This window comes from Sorex fumeus, unplaced genomic scaffold, assembly GCF_029834395.1.
Source record: "Sorex fumeus unplaced genomic scaffold, SorFum_2.1 ptg000098l, whole genome shotgun sequence".
Taxonomy (NCBI): Eukaryota; Metazoa; Chordata; class Mammalia; order Eulipotyphla; family Soricidae; genus Sorex; species Sorex fumeus.
The window spans coordinates 30499277-30523968 of record NW_026606155.1 but is presented as its reverse complement, the minus strand read 5'-3'; the positions used below and the strand labels follow the sequence as shown (position 1 = coordinate 30523968).

General features: G+C 44.0%; 1 protein-coding gene across 1 annotated transcript in view; it reads left to right on the top strand.

Annotated features, from left to right (window-relative positions):
• The first annotated feature begins 370 nt into the window (after positions 1-370).
• The window catches only part of FNTB (farnesyltransferase, CAAX box, beta), a 74631-nt gene continuing 50309 nt past the window's right edge, over positions 371-24692 (top strand). The window contains exons 1-3 of the mRNA XM_056133985.1: positions 371-630; positions 17474-17538; positions 24520-24592. Coding sequence (XP_055989960.1) covers positions 487-630; positions 17474-17538; positions 24520-24592 — 282 coding nt within the window. The 5' untranslated portion in view covers positions 371-486. The remainder of the gene's footprint in view (positions 631-17473; positions 17539-24519; positions 24593-24692) is intronic.

Genomic DNA, 24692 nt, shown 5'->3' with positions numbered 1-24692 from the left:
TCAGGGCGGCTGTCTCCTAACCAAAAGTGCACCGTAATTCTGTTAGTGTGATGCATTTGGGAGGGCTGTCAGAGATGCTTTTAAAGTACACTCATTGGACTTTTAGGCACCTGCGAAGACAAACTGCTCCATTACAGTGAAGTATTAGCAGAAGATTGAAACGAAGAGCGCGCGCGCGTTATCTGCATAAAGAACAGACGCATCTGCGCTATTTCTCTGATGAAACGAAATTCAAATGGACACATCCTTCCTTGCGCGCCAGGAAGTCAGCCTCTTGCAGCAGCTCTTCTGCCCAATGGGGGGCGGCAGCTTCCCAGCAACTCCCTGAAAAAGTGTAGGTAGGAGAGAGAGAGAGAAAAAGAGATTCGCGTGCACAATCTTTTTGACTCCAACCGCTCTCCGTAGTATCTTAGCCCGCTCGAGTTTCAATACGCGTTGTTGTTTGACGAAGCTGAGTTCCATACACCGTCCGCGGCTCTCCTGATCATGGCGTCTCCGAGTTCCTTCACCTACTATTGTCCCCCATCGTCTTCCCCTGTTTGGTCAGAGCCGCTGTACAGTTTGAGGCCCGAGCACGCGCTGGAGCGGTTGCAGGACGACTCGGTGGAAACAGTCACGTCCATAGAACAGGTGAGGTGACAGAACTGGGCGAGGCGCCCGCGCGGGGGCTTCTGGGAGTGGGAGTCCGGTGTGCGGGACCGTCCGGGTACGGAACTCACCAGGGAACTACGAGTCCCACAGTGCACCGCGACGCCTCCCCTCCGGGAAGTTCCCGGTGCCCCTGTCTAGGTCTTGGGAGAAGAGGGTTTGTGAAGCCGGTTTGGGGAAGGGTCGTTGTCAGGGCTGGGCTTGGAGGAGCGTCCAGTGCTGGGGTCCCTTGTGCCTGAGAGAATCGTGCTCTGTGCTGAGGCACCGAAACAGTTCGGTGGGGGCACACAGCCTTCTCCATTCTGCCAGGACACTAAGGGGTTCTCGGGAGGCTAGTTGTGCACTTTCCCCAACCTGTTCGTAGTTTGGGGTCAAAGATGGGAAATGGAGACGATCAGGCTAAGATCTTGCCATTCCATGTTTAATTGTTCTGACCTACAGGTTGAGGCCTGCCTCGTGGCTGGGCTTTTAGTAGTCATTCAATCATCCAACTGCCAGTTGGACACAATGTCAAAAGCTGGGTGTACGAAGAAGCAGAGCAGCCCCTACCCATGAGAGGGCATAGGATGGTTGGCAAAAACTGGCAGGAAAGCAGGACATTTTGGAAAATGCAAAAATTAAAGCATGAATTTTGGATTGTTTGTCATTTACCAACGTTTCCAAGTTGGATGATGAAACCTATCACTTTCAGAAGTGGTTTAGGGAATGAGTAATGTTTTTCTTCTTATTCCCCATTTGGAATTGTTCCCAAGTTAGTTATTGTGGAAATGTTTACCCATCTGTCTCTAGGAAAATTGGTCAGGGTGATTCTTTGTAGCATTAGCAATATCAGGGTGCTTTCCTAAAAGAAAATCTAGTAAGATCAGTCTCCAGGTTTTCCCTTCTAGAGACCTGCTTTGACTTTCATGCCTAAAGTTAGAAGCCCCTGTTTGGGTCAAGTTAGTGGTGATAATATATTGTGTGTTTGTAACTTAAATGAAAATTACTAGCCAAAGCAAGGACTTGAGTACATACAATGGTGAGGAGAATATTTTAACTGGAGATTTATGTTCATGGATTTTTGAGAACACAAGAAATAAATCTAGTTCTTTATATTAGCCCACCAGTATGTCTTTTTACAGAACATTTTATAAAAGATTAGCGAGAAATCTATCAAATGAGAAACTTAAGAATGTAGTGTCTCGGAGATGGATGGTGGAGTTGATTCTGGCCAAGCCTTTTTGTTTTTATGTTACATGAGACCAGGGATTACCTTTTATGCAGTTAACTCATTTGACCCTGTAGAGAGTGATAGGATGCTAGTAGAGAAGAAGGAATTGGAAGCTTCATTTAGAGACCAGAAAAGAGATTTTCCTAGCTAGGAAGTCCAAGTCAAATTTAGGAACATTACCAAGACCTTTGCTGATCTCTTTCTCTTTTTTTCCTATATGGTGTCCTCTGCTACCTGAAACTAGATTTTTCCTGTTTGGTATGTTATGACAGGTTTTTTCTTTTAGTTTGTTTTAAAATGCTGTTATCATGATTTTAAATGAAGAAAATTTCAGCATGACCAGACTCAGAAAATAGGAGCGAGAGTGATATACAGAGGGTAGGATGTGGTTGATCTGGGTTTCCCCAGCATCCCATATGGGCCTCCAAGCCTTCCAGGAGTAATTCCTGAGTGCAGAACCAGAAGGAAGCCCTGAGCATGCCAAATGTGACCCCTCCAACCCCCAACCCCAAAAAAGAAAAAAAACCTACCGAATGGGCAAGTTTTCTTTTCATGGTAGTAGGGCTGTCCATGCTATTTTGTAGTCAGTGTGCCCTACTTAGGTCTTAACAGAAAAATATTAGCACTTAGATACTCAGAGCTATTAGCAATAACGAGTAATACTGAAATTAATACCAGGTTTTAATTAAATTTTAATTTAAATTAATGCCAGAGATCTGGCCAGATGTGGATCTGTGGGATCCGCCTTCCTCAAAGTTCAGGGAGATTTCTTAGTGCCCAGAGTATATCTCTTCCAATAAGTGTCTCTTTGGTATGGGGAACTAAAGGTCACTAGAGTCCCCGTGGGCCTAGGGTGCGCAGGGAATAGGGATGTCATTACGTAGGAATGCAGATTATTTTCCAATAAGTGCTCTGAAGACCCTGGAAAGCTTGGAAGAATCTCTTGTTCTTGTCTCTGTCCTTTGTCTTTTTCCTAATCAAAGAAGCAATCCCTGCTCTCCCAGTTTATGACTCAGAATAATGTAGTTGGGTGAGAGGGGATCATACACGTGTAGTGAACATGTTCTCTTTATCTGAGAAACTCGTGTGGTTTCTCTCAGTAGAAATGTGAGGTCACTCCTCCTTGTTCTGTCTCACCCTTCTCCCTCCTTGATATCCCTGGTCCTGGCTCAGGATATATATTCCTGGTTCATCACTTAAAGAAAAAAAGTGCAAATTTATAAATACTTCTCCATGTTATTAAATATTTTTTTCTTTACTAACCTGTCAGATGCTGTTTTGATTACTTGTCCAACCAAAGATTAACCCAGAGGGGTGAGAGGTTTTCCTCAGCACCTCAACATTTTTGATATGAAACAATAGTATTACAGAGTCTCAAATTTAGCCCATACTGTGTAGTAGGCAGGAGAACATCCTTTGTATTTTGTCTACAACCAGAGGTGTCAGGGAGCTACTCTTATCTCTGTGCTCAGGGCTCCTTCCTCGCAGTGCTCTGTGGACCATGTGGTGTTGGGGATTGAACCCTGGAGTTTGAACCCATGCACTTCAGTTTCAGAGAGTGGGAAGATATTGAATCTTGTCCTTCTCCAGGCTGCCTCAGTGATTTCATAATCACCATGCCCCTTTACTTGGTGCAAGCATGAAACTAAATGTGCTCCATACATTGTATCATTCAGTTCTTACAAGTTCTACATTATCAGAAGGCTGAAGTTCAGAGAAGTAGGAGGTTGGTAGTTGATCAGAATAAGTAAGAAACCTTGAGAGGACAAGTTGTTCAGAGGAGACACTACTAATTTTTTTTTTGGTCTTCATCTAACCATTTATTCATAGGGATTTACTGACAAGCCTCAATTTTGTGTCTTTACCAATAAAAACAAGTGCCTGATTATTAGGAAATTATTAGGAGGCTTTGGTAAACACAAATTTGATAATATAAATGAAACCTCTAAACAGTGGAAAGAATTTTTATCTATGGATTCTTCTATTTGTTCATTGATTTTTCTTTCATCTAAGAAATATCAAGTTCCAGGCAATGTTTAAGGTGCTGGGCATAATTATGCAGGAACCAAAGAGGCTAAGTCAGAGGCAAGCGATTTATAAAGGAGAAAAAAATCTGACTAGATCTGGGGATATGGCTTAAGCACTACCTCATATAGCACATCCTTTGCTTGTGTGAGACCCGGGATTCTGCCCCTGGAACAACTCTACCCACCTTCTTCTGTTTCCCAGCCCTGCCAGGGAAAATCTTGGAAAATCTTGAGCACTACTGGGTGTGGCTACCACAACAGAACTAGACACAACAGAATTGATTCAATCTGTCAATCAGTTACCAAATGTTAATCAGAAATGCCATGGAGAAAATGAAGCAGGATAAAGGAAAGTGAGTTCCTGAAGACAAGGGAGTGGGATGGTAGCAGATTTTACAAAAAGTAATAGGGGAAAGCTTCTGTTGAAACATTTGAACCGAGACCTGAAATGATGTATATGTCCATGGCAAAACATTCGGGCAGAAAAAAGCAGCAGCTCAGGGAGACCAAGGCAGAAGTGTGCATGCTGTGTGATGAGACAGTGTGAGCTTGTAGAGAAGTTAGCAAACAAGACTAGGGAATGAATTTGGTTCACAAGGAGGTCTTGTTGTGAGCAGTATTTCAAACACCTTAATGGAGGTGGGAAAGGTATTGTTTTGGAAAGCTCTGTTTGTTTAACCACCCCCACATTCATTTTACTCCCTTTTACCCTGCTCTGTACAAGTACATCCGAAGGTGGACCTCATTGATAAGCTCCCTTGCCTTAATGGCTTCTGATTAGTGGCCCTAGGGATTATTGATAGGGCTTGAGCAGGCAAAAAGAGTGGATATAGTATGTTTGTTTCTTTCCTGTGCTATTGTGTGGGCTGGAGTGCCTCTAGACTGAAGGTCATCTCCTGTAAGCTCCATCTGCTGAGCTCTTGTTCCCTCTGCCTCCTCCTCTTCAGGTCTGGGACCCAGGCACTGGCTCTCCCTGTCAGTGTCACTGGTGTCTTTATCACCTCCTTTGACCATGCCATCTGGTTCCTGCACAGAGTCAAACTGATCAGAGGGTTCATACACAATCCTGCTAGCATTTGAAGAGTCTCAACTGTACTCCTATTGAGAGTGGATTTTGATGTAGAGGGACTGAAGGCAGGGAAGCCAGGTAGGAGGCTGTGGCAATTCTCCAGGCCACAGTTGATACACCTTAGCTTGGACCATGGTAGTAGAGGTCATGAGGCCAGCTTCTGGGTCTTATGGGCGAAGTGTATTTGACAAGCAGTCTTGCAGATGAGTTTGATGCTTGTAGAACCTTTTATAACTTTGGAAAGTTAAATGTGGTTGTACTTTTGGTTGTTTTTTCTTTTTGTGCGGGAAGTTATCACTGCAAAAGTGGATTTATTTCAGGGCCTGAGAGAGTACAATGAGAAGACTTTTGGCTTGCACATGGCTGACCTGGGTTTGATCCCCAGCATCCCATATGGTCCCTTGGGCACTGTCAGGAGTTGTTGTGCAGATCATCTCTGGGTGTGGCTCCAAAACAAAACCCAAAAAAACCCCAAACAACAACATCAACAAAGAATAATGGATTTATTCCTGAGTTCTTGGGTTCTTGAGTGGTGTATGAAAGATGTGCATATAGCAACAGTGTTTGATAAGGCACTAGAGCAATAGAGCAATGGGTAGGGCCCTTGCCTTGCATGTGGCCAACACAGGTTCAGTCCACGGGACCCCATGTGGTCCCTTGACCCTACCAGAAGTAAGCTTTCTGAATGTCCAGGTGTGACCCAAAACAATAAAATACAAAAGAAGGGAAAATATCCTTACCTTACAGTTAGTGTATTAATGATTATTTTACTATGTCATTAACATTAATATGAGTCTCAGGCAGCAAGCCTGCTTTCTGAAGGCTATTTTCATGGGAAGGGCGAAGTGTGGGAAGATGGCAGCAGGCTCCATGATCTGAAAATTGGTACATCATGCACCAGCTCTATACAGTAAGGTGTGTTTGGAGGGAAATTTAATGCTCTAGTTTGTTCTGATTAGTTGGTACTTTCACTTCATCTCTGACCCTTTTTCAGTTTTGTTTGTTTGAGGGGGCTTTCAGGCCACACTTAATGGTGTTTAGGGTGTACTCCTGGCTCAGGGATCATCCCTGGTGGGGCTCAGAGACCCATATGGGATGCCGGGATTCAATTCGGGTCAGTTGCGTGCAAGGCACCCTACCAGCTGTACTAGCTCTCCAACCCCCTTTGGCCCCTTCTCTAACATATTTTGTTCATTGTTGAAAAGCACAAGCTAAAGTAATGTCAGCTTAGTATAACTAATATAAATTTTTTGGTTGATAATGCATTCTTTAAATATACAGGTTAGAGATATTTTTGGTTGTTCAGACCACAGCAGTGAAGCAGAGATTATAATAAATCAAGTTTCATGAATTTGTTCCCTAGTGTATATTAAAAGTTACATGTATTTTGTGTAGCTTACACTATAATCTATAATTATGTGATGATATGTCTAAAAAAGAAATATATAGGGGCTGGACAAAGTATAGGGTTTGGTGCTTGAACCCAGTTTGATCCTTGGGCACCATATATGCCCCCCTGAGCGCTGCCAGGAGTGACCCTTGAGCACTGCTGGTATAGCTCCTTAAGCCTAAAATTAAACAAACAAACAAAAAAAATCAGCATATGTTGGGCCTAGAGAGTTGGCTTAGTGCACTGGAGTCCCAAATTCAGTTCCCTCCACCACATAGTTCCCCGAGCATTACTGGACATGTTCCCCAAATGCCATATAATAAATGTATATGCCATTATTAAAAATATTTTGTTGCTGTGCTGCTAGCCATCTTGTGAACCTTTGGCATGTTGGAACTTCCGTTGATGGAGCATCTTTCTTGCCTGATGCTGATGGCTACTCTCTGATTAGAGCAGTGCTTGCTGAAGGTTGGGGTGTGACTGGCATTTTCTTTTATTTGAGGAGAGGGCGCTCCCAAATGGTGGTCAGGGGAACTGAGGGCCACTTCCATTAACTCGCAACCCTGTGAGCCAGGTGGTTTGATGTGAGGGTCAGAGGATGCAATGTTGCTTGGCACTGTGTGTTGGGGAACATGCAAGCCTCCCAGGCAGTGCTTGAGGACCTCAGGACAATATCTGGTGATATTTGGTGCCTTCAGAACTGCACCTGATAGTGCTTGGGGGGACCACATGGTGCTGAGGATTGATATCATAGGTATGCAAGGCATGCTTTCTAACCCCTATCCAGCCTCGCTAGCTTCACAGTTTAATAATGAAGTTTTTCACAGAAGTTGCCTCTTCCTTTCATAAAAGATTTCTCTGTAGCAGGTGATGTTGTTATTTGTTTGTTTGGGCCACACCCAGTCGTGCTTAGGGCTTTCTTCTGGCTCTGTGTTTAGGGATCACTTCTGGAGGGCTCAGACGTTCATATGGAGTTCTGGGAATTGGACCCAGCTGGACTGTGTCAACGCAAGGGCAAGGCTATAATATCTCTCTGGCCCCTGAAAGCATTTTAACTGCATTAGAATTTCTTTCAAAATTGTGGTCAGTTCTCTCAATCTCTGCTGCTGCCTTATCAACTATGTGGCTGTGTTGCCTAAATCCTTTGTTGTCGTTGCAACATTGCACAGCATCCTCACTAGGAGCAGTTTCCATTCCAAGGAACCACATTTTTTGCTCATCCACAGGGAGCTCCTCATCTGTTCAAGTTTTTATCTTGAGATCATTGCAATGCAGTTTCACACCTTCAGACTCTACTTGAAATTCGTGTTCTTTTTCTATTTCCATCTTTTCTCCACTGAAGACTTGAACCCCTCAAAGTCATCCACAAGGGTTGGAATCTTTCCTCCCAACCAAACTCTTGTCCTTCTATTTTGACATCCCATGCATCACCATTTTCCTTAATAGCATATAGAATGGTGATTTCTTTCCAGAAGGTTTACAGGTTCCTTTGCCAAGATCCATCAGAAGAATCACTTATCTATGCAAGTTAGCCTATGAAATGGATTTTTTAAGTAATAAGACTTGAAAGTCATACGACTCCTTCATCCATGAGCTGCAGAGCGGATGCTGTGTCAGCAGGCATAGAAATAACTCAAGTTTCTTGTATATTTCCACTACAGCCCATGGGCGACCAGGTGCATTGTCAGTGAGCAATGATATTTTGAAAGTAATCTTTTCCTACCAAAGCATTATGTCTCAACAGTGGACTTAAATATTCAGTAAACCATGCTGTGAGCAGATGTGCTGTCATCCAGGCTTTGTTTTTCCATTTTTAGAGCACAGGCAGAGTGTACTTAACATAATTCTTAAGGTCCCTAGGATTTTCTGAATAGTAAGTGAATGTTGGCTTCAGTTAAAAGTTATAAGCTGCATCAGCCCGGAATAGGAGTGTTGACCTGTTGATTTGAACCTCTGAAGTCAGGCATTGACTGCTCTCTAGATATGAAGGTCCTTTTTGTCATTTCCCCTCAATACATGGCTATTTAGTTTACACTGAAAATCTGCTTAATGTAGCCACCTTAATTGTTAATTTTTGTCAGATCTTCCGATAATGTCCACAACTTCTAACACACACCTGCTGCCTCACCTTGCATGTTGCAGTTGCAGGGACAACTCTTTCTTTAAATCTCGTAGACTACCCTTTGCGCACCTCAGACTTTGCTGCTATAGTTTCCTCACCTCTCTCAGCCTTCAAGTAATTGAAGGATTCTTTTTCTTTAGGACCTTCCTCTGGATCTGATTTGGCTTAGGCAACATTGAGAGGGATGGGATCTTCTATCCAAATCACTAAAACTTTCTCCATATTAACAACAAGGCTATTTTGCTTTCTCTAATTCCTGTGTTCAGTGGAGTATTACTTTTCAGTTCCTTCAACAGTTTTTCCTTTAAGAGGTCAGAAAGATTATACAGGGGATAAAGTGCTTGTTTTGAATAAGGCCCACTGCGGTTCAGTTCCCCAACACTGTATGAGGCCCTTGCACAGTACCAGGAGTGACTTGCCTGGGTTTGATCCTCAGCAACCTGGAGGCCCCACCAGGAGGGATGAGTGAAGAGCTAGGAGTAAGCCCTGAGCCAGGTATGTGCTCCTTCCACCCCCCGCCCCCCAAATTCAAAGCAAAACAAAACAAAAAGATTCTGGTATTGGGGCCAGAACAATAGTACAGCAGGTAGGTTGTTTCTCTTGCACACAGCTGACCTGAGTTCAATCCTCAACGCCCACCATGGCCCCCTGAGCCTGGAGTTCTCTCCAAGTTCTGAGCCAGGACTAAATCCTGAGCACTGCTGGGTATGGTCCAAACACCATATAAATAAGGAGACTTGCTTAACTGTGACTTTTACATAGAATACTGTAGGAGGTTCTTTTGTCTAGAAAGGCATTTCACGTTACAGAAAACTTACCTAATTATAAACTGTTAGGATTTTTTTTAATTGTTTGTTTGGGTCATAAACAGTGTTACTTGGGGGTCACTCCTGCAGTGCTTGGAGTTGCTCCTAGTGGTATTTGGGTACCAGATTGTGCTGTGGATAAAATCTGGGGCTCCCACATGCAAAACGTATTCCATACCTTTGAGCTATCTCTCCAGCCTCAAACAGTTAAATTTTAAATGAGGATAAAATCATGACTCATTCAAACATAAGATGAACACGTCAAGGACTTTTATTTAACTCAGGGAACCAGTGGGCTATTACAGCTCGTTCAGAAGAGAACACAAAGTACCACACACAGTCAGATAAGGAATGTTGCAATGGCTTTACAAATAGATGCGAAACTGGTCAAATGCAGAGTGATAATTCACTGCACTTTACCAGTCATAATCTTCGTTTCTGTGGGCAGAAATGATTTGTACCACTATGGTTTTCTACAAATTAACTCCTACCTCTGTGGAATTGTGAAATAGCCTAGGCAAGGATGAAGATGGAGATAGCCTAGTGGTTCATGTAACCAGAACAGAAATTTGTGGATAAGAAGTAACCAGGAATTAAACTTCAAGCCTTGCACAAGCCAGCCCCTGTGAGTTTTTGTTGTGGTCATGCGCTTCCATACAAATGTATGTGACTTTTTTCTTTTTTAAGTTTTGGAAGATGAGAAGCTCATGCCCTTTCACCTACAAATAGTAGAACATATATCTCCTAAGAATGGCATTCTTTTATTCTTTTATTTAAAGAATCACACCTAAGAAACTCTATACCATCATCTAATGTCCAGTGATTTTTAATCCCCCCAATTGCTCCAGGGTTCTTTCTTTATTTTTGTTTTGTTTTGGGGCCACACCTGGTGGCGCTTAGAGGACCAGGTGGTGCCAGGGATCCAACTTGGGCTTCCCTTTGCACTGTCTCAAGCTCCACAGGCTTCTTTTTATATCCTGCTTATGTGTGTTTGTGTGATCAGACAGTCTCCTTTTTTTAGGGTGCTTTAAAATTCGGAAGAGCTAATCTCTGGGGACTGAGTTTTCTGTCTCCTAAACCTGGTGGCCTTTCAGCAGTTCCTTCAGCAGTGTTTCTGAAATGGGTGCGAAGCGTTAGACTACAATCTTTCTCCTACAGAGCCACATCACTTTCATTAACCCAGTTACACTCTGGTGCCTTGTGCCCCAGGGAAAAAAAAACGAACCTGTGAGCCCTCTGCTAGTTATGCAAAAGAAAGCGATCTGTTGTTATGGCACTGTTAATCAGCCTTTGTGTTGCACTGGGTAACTGCCTTGCTTGTGGGAGTTCTCCAGGAGAAAGGATAGGTGGATGAGAATAGAAAGAATGCTCTTTTCCTATTGCAGAATACTTTTGGCATGGGAAAGAAGTATGGAGATTCAAGATCAAATGAAAGCATGAGAGAAGTGGACATGCCTTCACATCCCTGTATTGAACTGTTTTTTTTTTTCTTAAAAAAGAAATCTGGGGACTAGGAAGATTGCTCAAAGGGCTAGTGTCTGTTCTTTGTGGGAAGCCGAGATTTGACCTCCATGTGGTTCTCCAGTACCATCAGGAGAGACCTCCAGGGAAGAAGCTTGAAATATCCCTGCCAGTTGTGTGACAATGAAACAAAACAAAATAGTCTGAGAATCACACTATAGAGTCTTCCACATTCTTCCTGACTTAGAGGTAACTTAAAAATAAGAAACAAAACCTAGAGAACACTTCAGTGATTCTTGGGATGCTGAGGATACATATGACATTAGGGCTCTCACTTGTGCCTCCTACATGTAAAATATACACTGCAGCCCTCTGAACCACTACCCCAGCCCCTCTGGTAACATTTTTATTTTTTGCTTTTATTGGGGGGCTGAGGGGTCTTGGCCCATAACCAGCAGTGCTCAGGGATTACTTCTGACTCTGTGCTCAGGGATCATTCCTGGCAGGGCTCAGGGGGCCATATGGGGTGCAGGAGATTGAACCTGGGTCAGTTGCATGTAAGGCAAGTGCTTTAACTGCTATACTATCTCCTCGCCCTGCTCTTTACATCTTAAATCCAATGAAAGTGCTCACCTATCCCCTTAAGATAAAAACAGAGAAGAGTCTGCCTTTCTTTGGAAAGACCTCTTAGAAGACCTCTTCCATACTATAGCTTTCCTGCCCTCTTTCCCTTTTTTCTATCCTTTTGAATAAAATATCTTCTGAATTTGGCCAGTAGGTGTTTAAGGCAAAGACCCAGTTTGCTGTACTGTCTCTCTGTCCCCTCTAGCACTGCCAAATTTTTAAAAGTAATCGTTACAGCTCTTACTTATAGGTAATAGGCAAATTTTATGACCGCATCCCTTAGTTTTGTTTGAAAAGCAGAATTTCTAAATCTGCTAACATGATGGAGATCCTCAGACCATCCCTAGGTATTAGAAGGATTCTGAGAACTCAGTATGTGGTTATTTACACAGTTATGGTTTATTACAGCAAGATGCTGCAAAGCAGAAGGAACTAAATGTCTCATGGGGTGAAGTCTGGTGGAAACCGGACACAAGCTCCCAGAGTCCTCTCTCTCTTTGGAGTCACATAAATGTGCTTTATTCCTCTGGGATTGACTTGGAAAAGCACAGGTGAAGGTTTATCTACCAGGACCGTGGTGCTCATGGTTTTCACTGGTGAAGCAGCACTGTTCCACATTCTGGAGTCCAGAAAGAAAGTAGTTGCTCTATATAAACCACCGCGCCTTGAGAACTAGGCTATTCTGTCAGGGCTGGGAGCTGTGAGAACCTTACCAAAACCCAGCTGCCCAGGAGCCGTCCAAGGTCGCACCTTTCCAGTAGGCCTTTCTATGGAGAACAGTCTCAGGTCTGTTATGGAAACTTTTTTGTTTTGTGGGGTTTTTCTTTTCGGGGATGTGAAAGAGGTGGAATTTGGCCCAACAGCTGGCAGTACTCAGAGGTTACTTTTGGCTCTGTGCTGAGGATAACTCCTGTTGGTGCTCAGGGAACCATTGGTGGTGCTAGGGATTTGAACCCTTATGCAACGGAATCACCTTACCTCCTATACTACCTCTCTGACCCCATGGAAACTCTTTCATGTACAGGCACCTCTTCCTTTCCTTCTGCTGGCAAATTGGAGCATTCCAAGAATGCTGGTGTCTTCCTGTAGGGACAGACTCACTCAGATCTATAAAAATAAGATCTCTTCATTGTACCCTATTTGTCTACTTGTTCCTTTAAAGAATACTAGCAAGATTTCATAACATAAAACATTTAAAAAAATATGATATTGCATGTTTGGGGGATTACTTTGATTTTCTCATCTCCAGAATAGTGCAATTTAATTTTTAAATTATTCCTTGTTTTAAAAATTACAAACTTATTTCTAAGTGTTATTTTTTATGTTGCACTCTAAAAACCATACCATGTGTTCTGAGAAAATATTTATTTTCAATTAAAAAATATATCAGGGGCTGGAGCAGTAGTAAAGCAAGGTACTTGCCTCACCCACAGCCAACCTGGGTTTGATCCTCAGGATAAGCATAAAAGTGTATCCTGAGCACTGTTAATAGTGATCCCTGAACACAGAACCAAAGTAATCCCTGAGTACAGCTTGGTGTGGCCTTTCCTCCCCGCCCCCTCCTCCCCCCAACGCACAAAATTATTCCTGGTCCAGGGATTTGGCTCACGAGTTAAAGTGCCTACCTTACAAGAATCAGACCTAGGTTTGATCCTTAACATTGCAAAAAAGGAAACAAAAAAAAAGGCCAGTCCTGAAGATGATCCACAGAGTGAGAGTGAATATTTGCAATAATGTATCTAGTAAGGGACATGTATCTAGAATACATAAGGAATTGTTTTGATTCAATAAAAAGATAGCCTAATTTTAAAAAATGATTGAAGTATCTGAGTAGACATTTCTTCAAAGTATCTATACAAATGGCCATTTGCCCATAGAAGTATGTTTAGTGTCATCAGCCATTAGAGAATGAAATCAGTATTACACTGTGATGCTGTTCACAGCACTATAGTAAACAGCACATATAATAAAGTACATTAGTGAGGAGGTGAAAAATTAGAACCACTATTCTTTGCTCATAGGAATATAAAATTTTAAATGCAGCCACTTTTGAAAACAATCTGCCTGTTCCTCATAAAGTGAGAAATACAGACTTGTACAAGAATGTGCATAGCAGCATTACTCATAATGGCCCCAAAGCAGAAACAACCCAAAAGCCTATCAACTGATGAACGGCTTAATGAAATGGAATATTATTTGGAAAGAAAAAGGAACGAAGGGCCTAAAGATGTGGTTTAGAGGTGGAGCACTTGCTCTGCATGTGGGAGGCCCAGGGCTCCATCTCCAGCACCATCCCACATCACTCTAGCACATTTTCCAGTACTGCTGGGTATGATTCCTCAGCACCATGGGTATGATCCCCAGAACCATAGCAAGTAATCCCCTGGAACTGCAGTGGAGTATGTGATGCCAGCATTATACACATCAGTGTGCAGTCCCCGACACTGCAATACCAGCAGCAACAATAACAATGACAATATTTGAACATGCAAAAGAAAAAAGAGGCATGAATAAAGTACTGGTATGTGCAACAGTGTGGATGAAGCTTGAAAACAGGCTAAGTCAAATAAACCACTCACAAGGGTCAGTTGATTCCATTTATGAGAGCTCTCTAGAATAGGAAAATCTATAGAGTAGAAATTAGATGAGGAGATGATAGGACTTGGGGAAGGAGAGAAGATTTGTGCTGACAGCTAGGGAATATGGGGCTTCTTTCAGCCATAGTGAAAGTGTTCTAAAAGTGATTGTGGGGGCCAGAGAAATGGTACAGGAATTAAGGCACTTATCTTACATATGACTCAGTTTGGTTGGATTCCCAACACAGCATATAATTCCTCAGCATCATCAGGATTATCCCTGAGCACAAATCTAGGGAGTATACCATAAGTACCACTGGCCAAAAAATCAGCCCCCACAAATTGATTGTGATGGTGGATACCCAACTCTGTGAATATTCTGGAAACTGTTGGTTCGTATTGATTATTGGACTAGGAATCAAACCCAAGACCTCATTCACATGAAAAGTGTGTTCTACCAATGAGCTATAGTCCCAGTCTGAAGTGTATACTTTGTTATTTTGAGGGAGGCACACTTGGGCAGTGTCCAGAGGCTATACCCTGCTTGGTGCATGAACTTGCTTCTGGTGCTGCCAGGTGAATCATGTTGTTCCAGGGATCCACTGGGCCTCCAGCTTGTAAAGCGTATGCTCAGCCCTTTGAGCTATCAAGTATTGTACATTTTGAATGAGTGAATTGAATGTGTGAATTATAGCTCTGTAAGGCTATTAGAAAAAATAATACCAGTATTTAAGACAAAAGTGTGAACTGTTTGTGCATTATTATGAGAAGCTGATCTATCGTACTCAGGTAGCCATTAGATCTCATTAGGATTAGAATTAGAATTAGATGATGGGACATGAGTCAGTTATGACAGCATTGCAGTAACACCCATTCATTATGAATATGGGTGATAGGAAATCTACAGAGAGATGACACGAGGGGAATATATTACTCTTTTTTTCTGCTTTGTGGAATGAGTGCCTCAGGGTCTTTGTACGGTACCAGAGTTTAGAAACCATTTTCCTCATCTGGGGCTGCCTGTGTCCTGAGTAGGAGCTGAGGGTGGGCCAAGTTTTTGGCCTGAAGCTTTTCTTCCTAGTGCTGAGTGCTAAGATGATGGACTTTTCCATAAACCTTTGAGTTTTCTGTGTATTGTTGAGGGGGTCAGCAGTGGTCAGGGCCACCAGGATCATATCTGTCAGTGCTGGTGGTGTTGAGGGATGACAATATAGTGTGAGGGATCAAGCCTAGGGCCTTATACTTGCTGGGCCATATCCCCAGCCCAGCTGTCATGTAGATTTGAGTTGACTTATATTAGGGTAAAGAAAATGAGTTTTGGACTGAAAGAACTGAGTGTATGCTTCATGTGCGGGAGGCCCGGATTTGATCCCTGGAACCACCTGGCCCCCAAAGCACCGAGCTGGGAGTAGCCCCATGCATTACCTGTTGTGTCCCCCAAATCACAAACTAAAAGTCATTTCCCCTCCTTAATTTGTTTGGTTTGGTTTGGGGGCCATAACTGCAGTGCTCAGCGCATTACTCTTGGTTCTTGGTTCTGCCCTCATGGATTACTCCTCGCAGGGCTTGGGTTGTTGGGACTGAACCCAGGTCAGGTCAGCCTGCATGCAAGGCCTTGGTTACTATATTAGCTCTCCAACTCTTTCAGAATTTTTTTTGTTTTATTTAGAATTCATGCATTTTCCCCCTTTTCTTCTGTCTCTGCCCCCACCCCCTCTTGTTTTGGAGTCATACCCAGTGATGCTTAGGACTTACTCCTGGCTCTGTGCTAAGGGTTCATTCCTGGTGGGCTCAGAGTCAGGGATTGGACATGGGTTAGCTGTGTGCAAAGCAAGTGCCCTACCTGCTATCTTGTCTCTCTGACTCCGGAATTCATGCATTTTCTTAGTCTTACGGGTGCCCTGATAAAGATCTTACTAATACAGTTTTCTTCTGCATTTTTCTGTCCTGTTTCTGCTTACAGCTAAGCAAGGTCTAACTGCAGAGCGTTGTCTTTGTTCCATTTAGCCCAGTGCTTTCCACCAATCCCCTGTGAATGTCTGGAATGGAAAAGTATGATGAAGAATCTAGGACAACTTTCTCCTTCCTCTTGGGACAGCTTCTCAGGGCAGTCTGTTTTCGAAATATTGTACATTCTTAGCCAGATCATGCCCAAAATTTGTGTTTAAAGACAAATCTCAAAGCATTTCCTAAAAGCAAATGTAAATGAGTGTTGGATGGGTTGTCATTTCAGATGGTTGACAGTATTGCTTCTTTCAGCATCACCAATAAGTTCTGCTCCTTGTCACCAGGGACTAGAAGCTCTCACTCAAGTGGGTGTTCCAGAAATGAAGAGTGCGTTTTTGAAATTTCCCAGAGAGGAAATTAGTATGTATCTTGAAATCTGAAATGCCTCCCCCAGAGCTGGAAGCCCGCATTGCTGAGGCATGTCTCTTGTTCCCAGGGCCCTCTCCTTTGCCAAACCCCTTCTGACCCTGGCTGACGCATGTCACCACAGTACTGTGGCATGTGTGAAGGAGACGGTAACCTAAACTATTTTTTTTGATTTTGTTTTCTTTGGGGTTTTTGGGCCCCAACCAGTGGTGCTACTCTGAAAGGCCAGTCCTGACTTTCTTTTTTTTTTTTAAATTAATTAATTTTTTTCTTTTTGGGTCGCACCCGGCGATGCACAGGGGTTACTCCTGGCTCTGCACTCAGAAATTACTCCTGGAAGTGCTCAGGGGAACATATGGGATGCTGGGAATCTAACCTGGGTCGGCAGTGTGTAAGGCAAACACCCTACCCACTGTGCTATCGCTCTAGCCCCCCCCCCTTCCCGCCCCTCACTTTTCCTGATTTTGTGCTCAGCACGGACCCCTAGCAGTGCTTGAGGGACCACATGTGGTTCTAGGGATTGGAACCGGAGTCACTGAATGCCAGGGAAGTGCCTTAACCCCTGTACTATCTCTCTGGCCTCCCATTGGTTCTATGTGGCCTGATGTTCTGGGATCCTCCTCCTCCTCCTCCTCCTCCTCCTCCTCCTTCTCCTCCTCCTCCTCCTCCTCCCCCCCTTCCTCCTTCTTCTCTTCCATCTTCTTCTTCTTTTTCTTTTTTTGGTGGAATTGTGCAGATGTGTGTGTGTGTGTGTGCCAGAGGACCCATTACTAGGTGTTCTTGTAGATCCCTTGGGGGTTTTGAATTACTCTTTAATTTGTATTTAAATTGTTTAGACTGACAGTAATGAAGGATGGCCTTTGGCGAGAACTGTGTATTTGGCAATAGTGGGTCAATATATACCTAAACAACTTCATGGAGCGGGCAAGCTAAGTACGTACCATGGATTCATTCACTGGGGAGGTCGACAGTGGTGTCAACAAGGCACAGGGTGCTCTGCTCTGCCTCCTTGTCCTTGCTGGGCATCCTGCAGCATTCCTGAACGCAGCCATCCGTATATAGCCACACCTAACAACTCTAGTCTCGAGACATTTGTGGAGAGCAGATTTGATAGAAGCCTCATCTCTCTTTTTGTTTTCTCTCTCCCATCTCCTGCATCCTTACCAGACAAAAGTTGAAGACAAGATCCAGGAGGTCTTCAGTTCTTACAAGTTCAACCATCTGGTCCCAAGGTAAGCTGTGGTCAGGAGGTAGAGGGAGCTGGGAAGCCCTCTTGTGGGGCTGTCTATCTTTTTGCCTCCTTGCATTTGCAGAACCATGCAGAACCATACTGATTCTGCTGAGAGAATGAGAGCAGGTTTCCTTGCCCTCAGCATGCTTCCGGCCACAACTCCTTCCTCTGTTTTGTGTTACTCAGAGGAGATATTCCTCTTGAGTGGTATGACTTGGGGATACTCCTAGAGATCTTGGTGTATATGTGTGTGTGTGTGTGTGCATATGTGTGTGTGCATATGTGTGTGTGTATGTGTGTATTTGGTGAGGGTGGGGGTAGGCTAAATGTGGCAGTGCTCAGGGTTTCCTCTTGGTTGTGCTGGAGTTGGGGTGGCATATGTAGTGCTGGGGATTGAACCTGGGTTGGCTGATGTAAGGCTAGTTCCTCACCCGCTGTACTGTCTCTCCAGCCCTATCTGTTTGTTTGGGTGCCACACCTAGTAGTGCCTGGAGGCAGCAGGTGCTATTCCTGAATCAGTGCTTAGGGGTCACTCCCGGCAGTGTTTGGGGAACCATGCAGTGCCAGGGACCAAATCTGGAGCTCCTGTAAGCAAAGTATATGCTCCAATCCTTTGAGCTGTCTCCCCGTTATTTGAGTGACAAAATGTGAGCCTGACCCTTGGCGGTAATTATGTGGCAAATCCCAAGTGGACCTTCTGTTTTTTCTTGGAACTTATTAAGTTCTTCAATGTCAGCAGTTCCAAAAAGGAGATCAGAAGGAGAAACTTACTTAAGTTGAGCCTCTATTTTTCTCTTTTTTTTTTTCCTATTTTGTAATGTATTGTGCTGGATTTTTATAGGTTATTTCATTTATTAGTGTTTCTTTTCTAGTCCCAAATTGTTTCCCAAATTGTTTCTCCAAAATCATCAGAACTTTTCAGCCTCCAAAACTATGTATAGTCATCATTTTATCTCAGTGATACAGCTGTTTTCCATGACAGTCTCTGAACAAAGTGAGGTCAGGTGCTGCTGGCTCATTCACTCTAGATGGGAAGCTAAATCATCTGAAAACTAGCCAACGAGTTCATCATATCTCCTGACTTCCCAAGATCTCCTCACAGACTAACTTCTGGCAGCTCAGCCTCTGGTTACTTCTCCGAGAACGTTACAAATGGTTCTCGCCTGAGTGAAGGTCAGGTCTTTTTCGCTTCTATTCTTTTTGGTCGCTGTTTCTAAATTAGATCTGAAATTTCTGAATAGCTGTTAGACAATCACTGAAAGAGGAAAATTGGAAAAAGAAAAAAATGGGTTAAGTTAACTCCATCTTTCTTTCCAGAGGAAGAAATACACAAAAGAACTAAGGACCAGAAACATAGTTAGTGCAGGGGCTAAGGAACTTGATTTGCATGAGGCTAACCCTGGTTTGATCTTCAGCACCATTTATGATCCCTTGAGCACAGAGCTAGGAAGAGTTTTTGAGTATTACCAGATGTAACCCCCAAACCAAAAATTATTTAGGGGCCATATAGTTCAGGGCAGTTAAGGTCTTGTATGTCACCAACTCTGGTTTGAATCCCAAGCAACACATTGTCCCTTGAGCATCACCAGCGGTCACAGAGCCAAGAATAACCCCTGAGGACCACTGGCCTACCAAGAAATCCATCAACAAGAAAATCAAGATTTGAGCCTGAGTTTAAGGTGTTTTGCCTTAAATGCAGCCAACTTCTGTTCAATCCCTGGCACCGGATATGGTCGATCCACTGAACCCCATCAAGAGTGAGCCCTGAGCACAGCTAGGTGCTCTGCCCCCAAACCAAAAATTAAAATATAGGGGCTGGAGCAATAGCACAGCGGGGAGAGCGTTTGCCTTGCACGTGGCTGATCCAAGTTTGATTCTCAGCATCCCATATGGTCCCTGAGCACCGCTAGGAGTGATTCCTGAGTGCATAGCCAGGAGTAACCCCTGTGCATCGCTGGGTGTGACCTAAAAGACAAAAAAAAAAAATCAAAATATAGAAAAACTATCAGTGGGGCTTGGAGAGATATTTCAGAGATATTTCAGTTTGCGTTGTATGTGGCCAATCTGAGTTCGATCCCTGGCATCCCGTATGGTCCCCCGAACCCTGCCAGGAGTAGTTCCTGAGTGCAGAGTCAGGAGTTATCCCTGAGCACCACTGGATGTGACCCCAAAACAAAAATGAAACAAGAACTGGAGGAATTTTTGCCAGGTTACTAAACTAAACCCCTGTATTAACTTAAAGCTTGGAACTTGCCCAGTGAATTATTGCTCTTGTTCAGAAGCTACAGCTGGAGAGCAGCAGTGAAGTCACTGGTCATTTGTCTATTCTGTCGGGGAGACAGACTTCCCAGGAGCTTCCTGGGCTGTGTCAGGCGCTGATGGTTTCAGGAGTCTCTGGGGGGAGCAGCGCTTCCCAGATGACTCACCTGATTGGACTCTGAGTCACTGTCTGCCATCCTCCGCTCTGTGGACACATGTCTTCCAAAGAGGCCTGTGACGCTGTGTTGTTCTTCTGTCTCTCACCATCTGAGTAGAGCTCATGGATTTTTCTTTAATTCCTAACCAGGTGATGAAGGGAGATGGGAGGTTATTGTCTGGAGGAAGACTATAATCTTTGGGAGTGGTTGGGTTTGGGAGTGGCTGTAGAGGACAGTAAGGGGATAAAATCATCCCCTGTCTCATAGGTTAAGTCCTATGGTGTGGTCAGGTATGGGAGGAAAACAAAAATATTCTCCTTGAGTTTGTGGAAAGAGAATCCATCAGGACTCTGGGTGTAATTCAGGAATTTGTCATTTCCCATCTCAGCATTGTCACCTCTGAAAACAAGTGTTTCAAAGGAATCTAATTAGCAGCTCATTATGTCCCAGCATACTAATATCAGTGATTACACCTTTTGGCTGAGTGGCTGAGTGTGTAAATCAACATATCAACATCAGACCGGTGCCCCAAGTCAACATCATAGAATAAACTTCTTGGATATAAATCTGAAATTTTATCTGAACTTAAAATGAGCAACCACTTCAATATTTAAGGTTGTAGTAGTCAAAACTTAAACATAAAGCAAAAACAAGCCTTCACTGTTAGGTAAGGTGAATATTCTGTCATTAGCAGTAAGTCTAGATGACATGACCTATGTCTGAGATTCTGGTGCGGATCAGATGTGATTGAAGCGTACCCTGAAGGACCACTGATTATTCACCAACCCAGAGTCACTAGGACTGATGATGCTGCAGGAGACATTTGTCTGTTCAGCCTTCCAGAGCCACGGGCAAATGGATTTGACTGAAATTCAAGGCTAACGCTAAAAGTTGATCCATTTTGTAGTTTTCCCACCACAGGAATTACTTTTCTCGCTGTACATGACTGTAAAAATCTATGTCCTCTCATGGTGTCAGGTAGTCCACTTTTGTTTCTGTTTGGGGCCCACACCTGGAGGTGCTCGGGCGCTACTCCCAGTTTAACACTCAGGTTTCATTCTAGTTGTGCTTGGGGGTCCACATGGCATACCAGGAATCAAGCCCTGGGCTCCAGTGTGCAAATTGATCAACATCCTGCTTTCCTGTGAAAGCTAATTTTTCCTTCCTTTGGTTGTGTGATTTATCCTCACTGTTTCCTTTTGAGTTTACCCTTTTCTTTTTTTTCTTTCTATTTTTTGTTTTTGTTTTCGGCCTATACCTGATGGTGCTCTGCACTCCGGGATCACTCCTGGAGGTAACTGGGGGACCATATGGAGTGCTGGGAATAGAACCCCAGTTGGCTATATGCACGACAAGCACCCTACTTGCTGTACTCTCATTCTGGTCCTTGAGTTTACCCTTTTCTATTATATTAGATTTAGAATTCCTCCGCCCCTCTCGGAGAGCCCGGCAAGCTACCGAGAGTATTCGATATGCCAAACACAGTAACAACAAAGTCTCCAATGGAGATGTTACTGGGCCCGCTCGAGCAAATCGACAATTTAGAAAGAAATCCAAAATGCTTAAACTGTACACACATACAGATACATACATATCCACATGCTCACATATATGTAAGGATTGTTTTTTCTTGAGGTGCTGGGGAGATAGCTGAAGGGGGCAGAGTGCATGCCTTACATGCAGTAACCCCACATTTGGTCCCTGGCACTGCGTGTCCCCTCCCCTCACTCCACAAAAGATGTTGAAAACTTGTTTTCCTTCAGAAGAAATGACTTGGTCCTTCTCAGAAGAAAGAAATATTCATGATGCCCCTGTGCTGATAGTCGAAAGTTAGCCACAATGGCCTTGAAACCAAAATAGTCTGAGTTAAAGTTCTCAAAGCAGTTCTCACACAGCTCCCTCTTAGCTTCTGTGTTTTCTGCCATGTGTTTAAATGAATTATCTTCTGGAATTCCTCAAATCCCAAACACATAGAAGATGGAATCATTCATACTGTTCTTTGTAAAGTTCTTTTTTCCAAGTTAATCTCTCCTCCCTCTCTCTCTCAAATGACTTATCACTTGCATATCAGAAGAACACTTTTTGGTTAGAAATGCTCCCGACTTTAATGGGTTTGCAAGCTTTCCAGGAATGGGCTGTGAGTGTAATTCAGTGGTAGAGCACTTACGTGTTTTGGTGTGTGAGGTCTTAGGTTGTGTCCCTGGCACCAGAAAAGAAGAAAAAAAGCCCAGCTTTTTGATATTTCTTTGATGGGTGCAATTTACTCAGGAATAGAACATTTGCCTTACATATGTGAGGCTCTGGATTTGAGCCCTGGTGCCACACACACAAAAAAATAATCAAATAAAAAGGCTTCCTACAGCCAACTGTGGACAGAATTTCTAGCCTTTCATATATCACATTGAAGGCCCAGTTCTCAGGGATGAGCCAGAGTCAGCGGAGGAAGTATTATTTCTTGTCATTCTACTCTACTCTGTTCATCCTTTCACTCATCTGGCAACAGACTCTAGAGGGTCTCTGAGGGCCAGAACTTATTTATTGTTCTCTTGTGTCCTCCTCCTTCTCATCCATCACCCCCATGCTGACTGTATCCAATCTGTTGCTCCTGGACCAGCATGCAGAGTGAACTACTTCAACCACTCACTGGTCTCATTCTGTTTTCTTGGGTCTCTGCCTTCCTGCTCTTCGTCTATGGTCACTCCTTTCCTTGGCCACTGCTTTTGCCAAAGGATCCCAGAAAACTTTTCCAGAAAAAAAAAAGTCACATAGCATTGTCTGATAAATGGCTTCACCCAAAGTGTGTACCACTTAGCTGTAGATGTGCCTTCATGGCTACTTCATATTCCTTTTAATCAGTTCATGTACACTCCTTCCCCTGCCCCACCTCTGGTACCAGGGACTAAACTCAGGGCCTCACACGTGCAAGGCAAGTACCCTACTGCTTAGCCCTAGCCCCAGCCCTCATTCACATTCCCCATACATGCACTAAAATGCCAATTCATCACTTTCCCATGATCCTGTTTGCTAGTTCCTGAGTAACTAGGCCATTCCACATAAGTTTCCTTGGTTTTCCTTCATTTTCCTCCTTTCTCCCAAGGCTGCCTACCACCTCCTATTTCACCTCCGTCATCCACTGCTCCTAGTCATCCCTTTTCTTAATGAGATGCTGCCTCTCTTCAGAGTGTTGGTAATATTTTATGCTCTTTCTTTATGAGACCTTCCCATTTCCCCTGTCTATTCTAGCCACCTGTATTTTACAATATTGGATTGAGGGACTATTTTTTTTTTTTTTTTTTTTGCTTTTTGGGTCATACCCGGCAATGCACTGGGGTTACTCCTGGCTCTGCGCTCAAGAGTTACTCCTGATGTTGCTCGGGGGACCACCATATGTGATGCTGGAATCAAACCCGGGTCGGCCGCGTGCAAGGCAAACACCCTCCCCGCTGTACTATCACTTCAGCCCCGAGGATTCAGGGACTTTTGGCGGCAGACAATCTTCACCATCATATCCTGTGCCCAGTGCAGCAGGAGTTCAGTGAACAGTGCAGGATTGAAAGAGACAAGCGAGGCAGGAGAATGATTCTTCTTTCCCTTCATTCCTGTGATCAGCAAACACAGCGACTGTCTTCACATTCTGTTCTCTTTTGTTTTCTCTCCTTCTGGAGTCACATAGGCCCCTCTGTGAGTGCTGCCCTGCCTTCACCCTCCCCATGCAGGTGGCCATGGGCGGCACATTCCATCTGGAAACCATTCCTGCTGCCAGCAGTGCCTGGGAGAACCACTGGCTGCAGAATTCAAACACAAGCCTTCAGACAGGGCTGTGGGTCAGGATGTGGGTGGTGGAATTTGAGGGAGGGAATATAGACAGAAAACTGAGGGACTGGCCGAGTACAAAACTACAGACCTTCGGAGGAATGACCCTGGAGGAAATGACCAAGTCAGGGAAATGGCCAGGCATAGATCAGAGTGATATACAAGGAGGGGAGTCACACTCCCTGTTCTCAGGTAGGCTCTTGGAGGAACTTCCTGGTTGGTCCTTGCCTGGCTGTGGCATTCATTGTGTTTTTTTCACTTACCTAAAGTCCCCTGCATGAAGGAGGACATGGTCTCAGCCCAAACGTTTGCCAGATATTTTAGGGGATAGTAGGTGCTTGCCTTATTCCTCTGGGTTAGTTTTTCTTGAGATCTAAAGCTGGAGTGATAGCACAGTGGGTAGGGCATTTGCCTTGCATGCGGCCAACCCAGGTTCGATTTCTCTGCCCCTCTCAGAGAGCCTGGCAAGCTACCCGTGATGTATTCGATATGCCAAACACAGTGACAAGTGTTCACAATGGAGACGTTACTGGGCCTGCTCGAGCAAATCGATGACCAATGGGAGGAAAGTGACAGTGACATTGAGATCTAAAGAAGTTACTGGTAATCATGTGTGTGTGTGTGCGCGCATGCGCATGCATGTGTGTGTACGTGTGTGCATGTGTGTGTGTGTGTGTGTGTGTGTGTGTCCTGAGTAGTGGAGCAGAAGCATATACTATTATAATAGCTTTACAAGCTCTTTGTCTTTGCAGGCTTATTTTGCAGAGGGAGAAGCACTTTCATTATCTGAAAAGAGGCCTTCGACAGCTGACAGATGCCTATGAGGTAAACACACTGCCCAGGAGTTCTTTCAATCCAATTATCCCCCAGATCTTTTTCCTCCCCCAACATCCCCCACCACTACTTGAATGTAAGAGACTGAGAA